This window comes from Euprymna scolopes, chromosome 44, assembly GCF_053919585.1.
Source record: "Euprymna scolopes isolate OS-2025 chromosome 44, ASM5391958v1, whole genome shotgun sequence".
NCBI classification, from domain to species: Eukaryota; Metazoa; Mollusca; class Cephalopoda; order Sepiida; family Sepiolidae; genus Euprymna; species Euprymna scolopes.
Genome location: NC_136525.1, coordinates 53,421,269 through 53,434,344, shown reverse-complemented (window position 1 = coordinate 53,434,344; position 13,076 = coordinate 53,421,269). Strand labels below are relative to the sequence as shown.

The following is a 13,076-nucleotide window of genomic DNA, read 5'->3' as shown; positions in this document are numbered from 1 at the left end:
CTGCCTTTATTATCTGCTTGTAGACTTTTTTTGTTTTTTCTTTCACTCCCGCCCCTGCCCAAACAAGGCATATTGCCACTTGTGTCCAACAGGGGTTTGTGGGAGTTGAGCAGTGACGTCTGTTCACATTACATTTATAACTTCTGCAGATTAGTGCAGTCAGAAGAAGTGGGGAAAGAATTTCAAAGTCTAGCAGCTTAAGAGAAGAAACTATAAGAGTAGAAAGCTGTCCGACATCTAGAGACCTCAACGATGAAGGGGGGTTGCTGCTTGTCGAGTTAGTAGAGAGCATGTACGTCGAGAGGGCACAAGTGTAATGATTTCAGCATATTTCACTAAAGTACTTGTAAAACAAGCATGGCGATGAAACATTGCAGCGATGGGACTGGGATTAGAGCTTGGCTGACAGTGCGGGGACCTACCATTAGATTTGAGACTATTTTTAACCCTGTCTAAAAGTGAGAGATTAGTGATAGATACATCATCCGTACTGTGGCAACAATACTTCATGCATGGGCAAATGGCGGCTTTATAGAGATACAGGATACTATATGGTATGAGTAATTTTCTAGTACAGTAAAGGGAGCCCATCCATGGCAATAGTATCATTCAGGTTGTTGTTGATCCAAGCAGCATAACATTGATATGATAATCCATTGAAAAAAAAAAATTGGAAAGACGAAAAAAAATTACAGAAGGGGGGGGGGTACCACTTCCATACATGCGCCGTCCGTTTTACATGCCGGTATGTGTTGGACAGCTTGTAGAAATTGACTTTCAAGCTAATCTATTTCTGGCCAATTCTTTTATTCATCTTCCTTTCTATTTTGATAACTTCATACCATGTGTTCCTTGGTCTTCTACAAGGAGGGGTTGCTTTTTCGCCAATATTTTCAAAAGTCATCCTCTCTTTTCGATTGACTAGCCTTAATTTAAACCTTCACTACTTCCGGTTTGGTGATGGACGCAACGGCAAAGATGTCACGTTTCTTTTTTTTTACATTCTTTTCCTCCTTCGCGGTATGGGTTCGAGCCTTCCTGTATACTACCATTTTTTTTTTTTCTTTCTTGTGCTCAACACACACCTCCAAACACCTGGGTAACGCTGGGCACCCAGGCTAGTATGTTATATATGGAAGGGGACAGACCCCAGTAATTAAAGAAAGACATAAATAGGAGTAAAAATGATATTTGTTTAAAGGAAAAGGTTAGAATTGAACCCAGTAATCAAAAGTTAAAAATGAGTGCATATTGCTTTTTGGAAACGATTTTAAGGAATGTGCAGCAATTGTCCATTGTGTCGCTAAATACCTAAATATATTAATTATGTCAGAGTTGGGAGAATGAACAATTCAATTTAGGAATGTATTTTGTGTTGCAAAAAAAAAGCGTGTTAGACATGTTTATGTAAATCTATGTGAGAACATTCACGTGGCGTAAGCACGTTTTGACGTCACAAAGAAAGATAATTTACAATATATTCAGAAAGTCTGTTCTGTCAGGGTTGGGTTTGGGAGTTAGTTCAGAGTGGAAAGACAGCAGTTGAGTTATCTGAAACTCTTTTGGAAGCAACCAGAAAGGGAAACAAGAAAATATAACTCTGAAAGGCAATTGAATTCTTGATCGTCAATCATCCAGCTGGGAGAATAAACATGTATTTTGTATTTGTTATTTCGTCCACCGAAAGGTAATGTGCTTTTGTCTGTCGTATTTGTAAAAGAACATAAGACCCTCCTTCATTAAATAATGAATTCTCATCTCCTATATGAACTAAAAGGAATTGTCATCATCGTTTTCATTGCACGCGTTATGTAAACGTCTCATCCTCCGTATAAATGTTGTCCCTGATTATGTACCTGTTAAGACACAGATATATGTCCCCACTATTTAACACCCCTTCGATTTGGTGGTCGTGACCAAGGCACCCCTCAAGAATTTGGTTTATCACGGAAATAAATAAGTTTTTTTAAAAAGTCACAATGTAAAGAAATACGGTATTTAAAACACAAAACAAAATGCTAGGCGAGTTACCACACACACACACACACACACACACACACAATGTCAAGAAAAAAAAAACCAAAACAATTAACAGAAATGAAAGTCCAAATTAAATTAGATGATTTGAAAAGAAAGTAGACGCAAAGACAATAAATAAATAAAAACATACACTCGCACACGGAAAAATTTATTTACACAAAAAAGAAAAAGTGGATGCAAAATCAACAAGTCCTATGCTATGAGTCGTGTTAAAAATTGCCATTGTTTGGAAAATGGTTATAAAAGTCGGGATTTGTTTAAGGCCATCCGTCAATCAAAACTGCAATAGTATCAAAGCTGCTCAAAATGTACTTTTAACAGCGTGTTAGTTTCTTTTTTTTTTTTTTTTTTTTTTTTTTACACAGGAATCACCACTTACCAAGGCTCGGGGGCCACTCTAGGATAAGGATTAATGGGTATACATTAGTCAATGTGATTATAACCTAGTAAACATAAATAGTGGGAATTTTGTAAATTGGATTACTTGAGGGACGGTTCATCAAGAATTTGTTTACGTTGGACTTGAAGACAGATTGTAGTCAGTTGGAAAGCAGGCAATCGGAAGAGAGTTTCACAGACGTGCAGTTCTAAGAAAGAAGCTTTGTTCGTGGAATTTACATTTAGGTTTAAGCACAGATAAAGAGTGTGGGAAATTATTGATAGCGGTTTTAGCTAGACAAGTGTTTTTTGTGAAAGTTTGGCGAGAGGGGGACCATAGATTGAAGCTCAGATGAGCACTTGCTATGAAAATAATGATAAAGCAGAGACAGGCTTGCAACGTCTCTTCTGTGCGAAAGAGGTTGCAAGGAAGAGAAAACGCATCCCCCACTAAGCTACGAAGGGACAATATCGAATGTGGAGTTAATATGGATGCTCTGTGATGACGTAAAAGTTTTGTTTGTTTTAACAAAACTTTTTTTTAACCCTAACCCCAACCTAACCCTGTTTCGATATTAAAACTTAAAAAATTGGTGGGTACACGGGTGTTTTTGGGTGTGTGGTCGGAGGTGGATAAGCGAAGTAAAAAAAAAAGAAAAAAAAAAAAAGAAAGAAAAACGATTGTTACGTGAAAAATGGCTTAAATAACACTGATTCAATATTTAAATTTAAAAAATTAAAAAAAAAAAAAAAAAAGACATCTCACACCACGATTCGAATCCAAAACATTTAGATAATGAACCAACACGTTAATCAACTGACCTAACGTGACGTACATGAAATTTGTTCAGTTTTTTAACTATTTAAAGTAAATCAGGTCATGACGTCATCTGGCGTATGCGTAGAACCGGTCGTCGTATGTTGATATGTGTACTTGAGACGAAGGGTTCATCATTACGTGTGTACGTGTTACTAAATGTCTGTGGTGGTTCTTCACTATCTGAACCCTAAGGTGTGTTGTTGCGGTCTATTTATATTATATTTATATCTAATTGTTCGTGTGTGTGTGAGATACATGTATTTTGGACATATCTTCATGCGTCGTTGATCTTGTCCACCTGGAATTCATCTTGTTCTTGGAGAGGGGGGGGGGCTGGAACCTGTTTGAGCGAATATTCATTCACTTCCAAGAACGCTGATTGTATTTTATATAGTTTTTATTCACTTTCCAGGTGTCAATCGCAGAAGAATGGAAAGTGAATATCTTTGCTTGCGTGGTTAATTCTAGGTCTCCATTCTAAAACTCGTCAGCCCCCTCTCTGATAAGTGGGGGAGGGAGCGACCTGTTAAACCGTCCACCCTGCTCAATGTCCAAATCCCAACTCCAATTATTCTTCTCAGCTAACTAGAATCACGTAACATACACATGGTTCCATCAGCTGACCATATACTTCCGGTAAACTTGTCTACGATATGATTTTACCATATTTTGACGGTCTTTCAACATTCTTCATATTCATCTCCCGCCCATCTCTCGAGTTAAATAGATCGAGACAGATACAGAAATAGATAACTAACAAATACTTGTTTCGACCTACTACATAAGTTATTTCAGACATCACGTTTTAAAACGCGTAACTCTAAATATTTAGAGGTTTTAAAAGAATTGAAATTAATAATTGTATCGGATTAGGATTTGGGGTGGGGGATATATTGGAATCCTACCATCATTAATAGTTTTTTTTTTCATCAAAGAATGACTTCCTGTTTCGTTTTCTCCATCCCTTACACATGTACTCGGTGTTTCTTTTTTCTCTCTTGACTTGTTTTAAATTGATTTGAGTTGTTTAGGAAATAGTTCTCTTTTTGGTAACCCTCTTCACACACACAGGGGAGCTGTGATCCTCAGGTTGGTAAGTTCATCTCAATTTCAGCTTTTTTTTTTGTTTCGTCTTTCTAATTCTCTATTTTTTCTCGTTTCAGCTATGCAGCATGTTGCGATTTCTTGCAACAGAATAATTTATTGTCTATTATCAGAGCACATGAAGCTCAGGATGCTGGGTAAGAACACTTCTGGATCGTTTGGATCTGTACTTTTTTCTTTTTTTTTATCAAAATACAAAAAAGACTAAAATCGTTTTATTTATTTTATTTTTTTTTTGTCTCCAATATTTAGAGTCCTGGATATGACCTTAAACTATATGCCATGGTGAGGCCCCAACTTGCAGGCTTTGGGGAGTGTGGAGCCACCCTTTAATTGCCATTGCTCCCAGGTCCACTCTGATCTGGAGTGGTAGCACCTGTTAGGGTCCCAACTATGGGTTAAATAGAAACAGACTTGAAAATAAAACAAACAAATATACTCTATTTAAAAAAATTTTCTTCAAAATGACTGGATTCGGCATTAAATAACCCGAAAAGGGTTGATATGCCGTAAAACAAAACCAACCAATATTAATACAGAATTGTATGTAAGTAGTTGAAAAAAAAGAACAAGAAATCATGAGATGTAAGTGATCCCGATTTCTTCCTTCCTACTCCATTTTTTTCCCCTGTATCCGAGGATTAAAAGTTCTGCCATGTTTGATACCATTGCAGCAAATTTTTAACGGCTGGATACCCTTCCTAACACCAACTCCTCCAAAATGACAGGTATTTTGTCGAGCCACCATTTCGTCATATTTCTATAATTCTCCGCTAACTGGAGCGATGTGTTTGTCCGTTGTCAAGAAGATGGTCCATCCACACAACCATACTGTTCTTTTAGCCGCTACCACACTTTCGTTGGATGCCACAGGTACCACTGCTACTCCTGGGGATAACAGGATTGTTTTTTAAGGTTTACTCTTAGATCCATGTATTCTGTTTATTCCCATGCATATTAACCATTTATGACCTGAATTATGATGTAAACCAGTGGTCACTTTTTTTTTTTTTTACTGCGGTCAGGATAACTGAAAGAATGACGATTACGCGGGTCGCATAATCATTCTATTCAATATTTGCGAGCCAGAACGAAAGCTCTGGGGAAAAGACGAAGAAAGTTTAGCATTCCATGTTAATCTTGGGTGGTGCGCGTGCAATGAACAAAACCAAAAGCAACCAACATGTTTATTTACTAAAATAATTATCAAAGTAAACGACAACAGCAAAAGATAGTTACATCAGACATAATGTGTGCACATATCCGAATCTTACAAACTAAGCAGTAAAAAAAAGTTTGAGATATTTGTGAAACATTTTTTGTAGCCATAATGAAGAGTGAAGAAAACAGAATTTTAAAATGAAATAAATATACATTGAATTAGAAACGTAATCAAAATTCTGTTGAAGCACAAGGAAAGCAGAGGATTTAGGGGTCACTAATGAAGCTACGGCTCACTGAAGATAGGAAAAAGCCGGGAGAAATGAAATGCCTAATTTAAAGAATAAAACAATCAGGTCTCCGCAAGCATCAAAATCTCATAGTATTCTAAACATAATATTCAAATTGAAATTTTATCACAGTTTTGTGTTCCATATATTTTATCAAGCAAATTCAAGTAGTGTCTGTGGGCTGAATGAACTGACGTCGTGGATCGAAGTTTGGTGACCCTTGATGTAGATGATTAAAAAAAATATTTATTGTTAATTATACTTTGTTTAAAGAGTAATGATACTATGGTTGTCTTCAAACTGGAAAAATTATGAAGTTAAATATTTAAACTACCACTGAGAATTTTTGCATTTCATAAACTTACCTTGATTATTATCTATAGTGTTTGAAAAAAAAGGGTGTTTATGACAACCAACGAAATCCTCCACTCTCTGAGACAGATGGAGGCATACTGAATGCAAGCAATGAACAGTTGCAATCCGGAGGTATCTGGCGTCTTCCTAGATACTGAACTAATTTGTGCAAGGCGTGTTTGAATCAATTCCCACTTTATTTATGCCGTTATATTCATTTATTTATTTTTTTTTTTTTACATCGGCGTCACCACTTATCAGCAGATGATTTACTGCAAAGCAAAACAAACAAACGAACAGTTTTCAGACCGCTAGAAATATTAACAATGCATTTGGTGACAATGTGGCGAAGAAACAAACACTATGCCAATTGTTTAAGAGGTTTCGGTTTGTTGATTTCAGTTTTAAATCGACCCGATTGAAGGCCTGTAATCAGGCTTGATAATGATGAGCTGAACAACACGAGTGGAAGAGGATACGTCTTGAACGATGTATGTTTTAGGAGAGAGATTTAATTCTTTAACTGCTATTAGACCATCTGAAACCGGGAAGGTCAAGAAGCTGGACAAGTGGGTATCGCATGAATTGAAAACGCATTAAAAGACGTGTCGTCTTGAAACTTGGTGTTCCATGTTGTCATGTTAGAAAACGGAACTGTTTCTTATTGTTGTGCGTGATGAAAAACGGATTCTTTGCAATCATCACATTCAGCAAGTTGGTCGGACAAAGATGAAACTCCTCCAAACCTCCCAAAAACCCACACTCCAAAACTGAAGCTCCATGAAAAGAAGTTGGTGTCGTTCATTACACCTTCATGAGACCTGATTCTGCAATATCAGTGGCTGCATACATCAATTGAATAAAAACAATGAAGAAACTCTCAAACAACCGAATTGAGTAGATAGTGATCAACCGATCATCTTGCAAGACGATGCTCAACCTCATGTTGTGCAAAGAATGTTATTTAAAGTACAGCAATGGAGCTTCAAAATACTCTCTCATCCACCTTATTCACTAGACTTAGCGCCAACTGATTACCTTTTTTTTCTTCAAGCATTGGACAACTTTTTTTTTTTTTTTTTTTTTTACAAAGGAGTTACCACACTTATCAAGGCCCAGAGGCCACTAGAGGATAAGGGTTAATAAGTGTACAGTGGTCAATGAGGCAATTGTCGTAGTAATTGTTAGTGGAAATTTGGTAAGTTGGATTACTTAAGGGGGAATGACTCATCAAGAACTTGTTTACGTTGGACTTGAAAACAACTATATTGTAGTCAGCTGGAAAGTAGGCAAATGGAAGCGAGTTCTACAGGCGTGCAGTTCTAAGAAAGAAGCTTTGTTCATGGAATCTACGTTTAGGTTTAGGCTCGGATAAAGAGTGGGGGAAATTATTGACAGTGTTTTCAGCCAGACAAGCATTTGCCATGAAAATATTGATGAAGAGGAGACATGTTTGCAACATCTCTTCTGTGAGAAAGAGATTGCAGGGAAGAGAAAAGGGCATCCCCCACTATAAAGTCTATTTTGAACGTTGTCAAGGCAGGATAAGATCTCTCTAGCAGCTCCTGTCCAGATGTGGCAACAGTACTCCATCCTTGGACATACCTGGCTCTTATATAGGTAGAGAATTGCATCAGCAGTATGATATCTACTGGACCAAAAGAAGGTTCTACTAAGAAAAAAAATTTCATTCTAAAAACTGATTAAAATATTCAGTTTTTTTTGTTTTTTTTTACATTTTGCTCTCCACAATTTTTCTGTTGCTGGCATAAATCAGCAATGAATAAAATGGAAGGAAATGTATAAATTCTTTGTGCTTATTTTGATCAAACCTTTTCTTTTATTTATGACTAGCGGGGGAGTATCCGACGTGGCCCGGGTGTTTGTAGGTGTGTGTGTTGGGGGGTGATCAAAACAACCCTGTTTTAAAAACAACGTTGGCCGGGTGTTTTGGAGGTGTAAAAGAAAAAAAAAAAGTTGTAGTTGGAAAGTAGGCTTGAACCCCAAACTTTTGATATGGAGATGGAAACGAAATGGAAAAAAAACCCTGGGACCTAGTCATCTCGGCCACGAGAGAAGAATGAAAAACCTCTTAATTTAACGTTTATAAAATGAAATTAACAAGTGTGAGAACCTTAAGCCGCGTGATGTTTGACCTTGAAACATGACGCGGCTACAAGCCAGTTTTCGCTTGTTTTATACTGAAAGCGAAAGATACACGGGACGCTATAAAAATCTGGAAAAAATAGCGCATGAAAGTCAGGCAAATTAAATAGACAGGCGACCCCCGTTCGTAACTCATAGAGATTATCGTTTATACATGATATAAAAAGTTTTAAGAAGGAATGTGCCGACCGAAATGTCCAGCGAAAAAAGCCTTTTACAGACATACACAAAAAGCGAACATACATACATACACACATTTTCGCTTTTATATATATATATATATATATATATATATATATATATATATATATATATATATATATATATATATATATATATATGTTGTAAAATTAAGTATCAGCGTTAAATTGGACGTTTTATTTAACGCAAAAATATTCTCAAATTCATTGAATTAAATATAAAATGGATAATTATGCAAAAAAAAAAAAAACTTGTTTGGAACAGGCAATAAAAAAGTATAATGAAAGATAAAGGATGCAGAAAAATAAATTGTTTATTCAGAAGTTTATAACGTTTAAATGATGAAGAAAAAGAAAACCTGCAAATTCATTGTAGTAGCAGTTATTTGTGTTGCGTACATGCATGCATTATTCTCTGCCTGTATAAGAAAGTATCGGATACAACAGGTTCGTTTCCATAGCAACTGGGTCAACCATGTGTATATAGAGAATTTGGAAGATGTTAGATGTCTAAGATTATTTTCTGAATTTTTTTTTTTTTACTGATCATTTATTTTCTTCCATCCAGGTACCGCATGTATAGGAAAAGTCATCAGACTGGATTTCCGTCATTAATAACAATATTCTCCGCACCTAATTACCTGGATGTCTACAATAATAAAGGTAAGCCCCTTTCTGTTATTTCATGCAGGTGACATGGCATCGTTGTTCGATGGCGCTATTTTGACGTCATCGAATTGAAGATCGCTTGGATGTGTGATTATTTTATTTTTTTTTTTCTCTCGGCAATGCTATTCGGAAAGCGTCAGTGTTTCAGATTATTAAAATTAAAAGAACTCGCCATTTTAATTTAAAAAAAAAAAAAAAAAAATTCTGTTCGCAAACCTTGAGCGTCATTTTCACGTTTTGGACGATGTATATTGTCGCATTCTGGAATCTTTCTCTTGAATTTGGTAAACTGTACAAAAAGAATATTGCTTACAACTAGATTTATAAAGTAAAATTCAGCCGTGAGAAAGAGATTGCAAGGAGAAAAAGATATCACCTGCGAGATTTCAAAGCTGATTTTGAACCCTTTTATGGTAGGAGACGGTTCTCCGAGCGGCACACTATCCCCCCCCTCCCCCCAGATGTGGCAACAGTACTTCATTTTAGGACGTATTTGGCTCTTGTACAGGGAGAGGACTGCATCTGGATTTTTATTACAGCTATTTTTCAGTCGACCACCCTCTTTCCCCATTTTCTTTTTCTTTATTTTTTTTTTTTCTGCCAAATTTTTCATTATTTTCTTTGCTATTTGTCTGGATTTTATTTCTTTCTTCTCTCTTTGTTTTTCTTTCTTGTATTTTCTCCCTTGCTTTCCCCTCTAATGACAGTTCTCTCTGAAAACTGAGAACTTTAATTCATGATGAGATTTGATGTGTTTTGTTTCATCCAAGAATGACTTCCTGTCTCCTTCCACCATGTGCATCTTAGTGTTTTTTCTCTAAATTTTGACTTAGTTTAAACTGTTTTGGAAAAAATGTTTTGTTTTTTTTGTGTGTTTTTTTTTGTGCTATCATTTTCAAATGCATTGAAGGCCAGGCTCCTCCAACTTGAGTAGTTCATCTCACTTTTTCTTTGTTTTTTGTTTTTTTTTTTGCGGGGGGGTGTCTCTCCAAGGATTGATATGTTAGAAATGGAAAAACCATCAGAAACTCACATGCCTGGCATTCCCAACAATTTTTCAAGACAAAGTAATTTTCTATCCAACGGATTATTCTTTATAAATCTGTTTTCCGAACATTGTTGTTGGAATTTCTCTCTTGTGTGTAAAACTAATTAAAATAGGTTTCTATTAAATGTGCGGCTAACCTAACAACCGCAGTGAAAAGAAGAGTGTGTGTGTATATATATATATATATATATATATATATATTAGTGATGGGACTATTCCAATATTTTTCCCCGATTCTGATACAATTATCGATTCCGATTCTTTATAAATCTCTAAATATTTTACTATAAAGTTATTTTGCCCCGATAACTGTAAAAGCACAACTTAAATGTGCAAATATTTTCTCAAACGTAAAAACACCCTTGTGAGGGGATGATCTAGAGATTTTAGTTTTACTGGAAGTTTAAATCAATATTTTTTATTGTATTATTACTACAAGCAGTGGAAGACGTTTTATAAAAACAAAATCAAATAAAATAGATAATTAAAGGAATCGGTTTTGGCATCAGAAAATAGGCTCAAATTTTCCCGATTCCGATACCCAAAAAGCTCTGATTTTTCAATTCATCGTCCCAACACTAATATATATATATATATATATATATATATATATACACACACACACACACACTCTTTATTTGTTTTTACATAATCAGTAATGAGTCATGAGCATGTTTCAATCAGCTAGTTACCAGTAACTAGAGACCTCTTCAGGTGATACAGCTTATACGAAAGCAAAGTTTGCAATGAAAATATCAGGTCTTCCTCGTCACAGGGAGTTAATATCAGGTTCCGTCAAATGTTCAAACAGTAAGGGTGTGGATTTGACATATCTACGCTAAAAGGGGTTTCAGATTTAATCGGAGTTATTCAGTTATAAAAATGCTTTTAATTTGACTAAAATTTCTATGTGGTCAGAAAATGTATGACTTATGACGCCATCTTCTATATCCCCACTTCAGCACTATCCTACACACATTAGTGAAGTGGTTAAGAGATAGGGATGAGAAGTAAAAAACGTAAGGGAGAAAAGAAAAAAGGGAATGAGGAAGAATGAAAAAGGAAACCCATAAATAATTTATTGGTGGTGATTCTAAGGCATGTCTTTCTCTTTCCTATTCGTTCCTCATCCCTGTACACTCCCCCAACCTCACTCCCATCTCTCATTATAGCTTTTTTGTTTGTTTACTACCCAAATCTTTGAAAGTTGTAAAGCAATAATAATAAAATCTTAAAATGTATATAATTAATTTATCTCCATGCTTAGATATAATCATCTACTCTAATTGTGATAATGATAATTAAAAATAGAAGGTAATGGGGGGATAAATATGTTGGTGACTGCAATAATTAGGATAATTGATCATTTTTGATAATATTATATTGATTAATTATGGTAACAATAGTAGGAAAAAAGTGTTTAAAGTAAAATTCAAAAATCAAAATGTAAAGAATAATGGATTTCAAAAAATAGATGAAACCGCAAAAAAAATAAAACAAAGATATCAAATAAGTCTAGATAATTGTATATATATATATTTTTGGGGGTAAAATATTTTTTCAATTATATTTCACTCTTTGTGAATACCAATCCTTTTTGCTTGAAAGCTCAACGTATATTAAATATAACAGAGCATATATCAAAGAATAACAGCATACCTACATTCCAAAATCCAAATTTTTATATTTCATGCAAAACAACTCCTCCAGCGTGTTAAAATTTTGGTACACTTTTTACAGTTCTGTTTCGTTATGAAGAACCAATCGGTTATTATGTTAATACAGTTTCTTTTCATGCATATACTCTTCAGAAAAATGACTGCCGGAACAAACAGATGCTGTTCAGTCTTCTATGAACTTTTTTCTTTATATTGTAAAAAAAAAAAAAATAATAATAAATATGAAATAAAAAAAAAGTATAAAAAAGAATGTAATTTTTCTGAAGAAATTTTAATTTGCTGTTTTTATTTATGTTTCTTATGCTCTACTTCCTATTATCGTGGTATTGAGCTTTTTTCTTTGGTTTGGATTCGTATATAAATATTAATATCTATATTAGATTAAAGTTTACATTTGATCTTGTTTTGTAAATTTTTCTTATCTACTGCGAACAATAATTTAAAAGAACATAATTTTAGACACAGGTTAACTCTCACACTATAGAAAACACGTCCTATAGTAATTAATACATATAATCAGTCAAAAAATTGCATAACAAAGACACTCATTTCATTTCAGTTACATATTCATATTTGAATTATAACGGACATATTTATCCCCCAAAAAATATGAATTGCATCATATCTTAATATATTAACGGCTATATGACGTTATGAAAAAAAAAAAAAATGTTTTTAAATTAAAGTCTTACACCTCCACTTCTTTTGAATTTCCAACGACATTTTCCGTTTCTGAAATGTAACAGGGTCATACACATTTAATTACATCAAAAATATATTTTCAAATATTTGTACTGGTGTTTTGTTTTATTAATTTCATTTATCTAGTGGAAGTCTCACAATAAAGACGAAATGTTGATAAGCATATGACTTTGTTCCTTTTTATATATATATATATATATATATATATATATATATATATATATATATATATATATATATATACACTTTATTTTGGAAAAAGAAATTCAGCAGAGTGCTCAATTATAAGGAAATCCAAAAATAAGAGCGTATCATTTATATTTTATTTACAGAAAGTTTAGATGAGATAAGTCATCGGGTACCATTGCTTTCAAACCCGATAATTAGGGACCGTTTTAGATACCCATATTAAACTCTCTTCAGCCAATACTCAAATGGAAATTTGAAACCGACAATACCGATAAC

The 13,076-nt window shown here is 34.5% G+C and overlaps 1 protein-coding gene across 7 annotated transcripts in view; it reads left to right on the top strand.

The window, feature by feature from the left end:
- The window catches only part of LOC145268614 (protein phosphatase 3 catalytic subunit alpha-like), a 435,971-nt gene that overhangs the window by 281,832 nt on the left and 141,063 nt on the right, over positions 1-13,076 (top strand). For all 7 annotated transcript variants that reach the window (XM_080124090.1, XM_080124087.1, XM_080124089.1 and 4 more), the window contains exons 7-8: positions 4,402-4,479; positions 9,082-9,176. In XM_080124090.1, the coding sequence (XP_079980216.1) occupies positions 4,402-4,479; positions 9,082-9,176 (173 nt within the window). The remainder of the gene's footprint in view (positions 1-4,401; positions 4,480-9,081; positions 9,177-13,076) is intronic.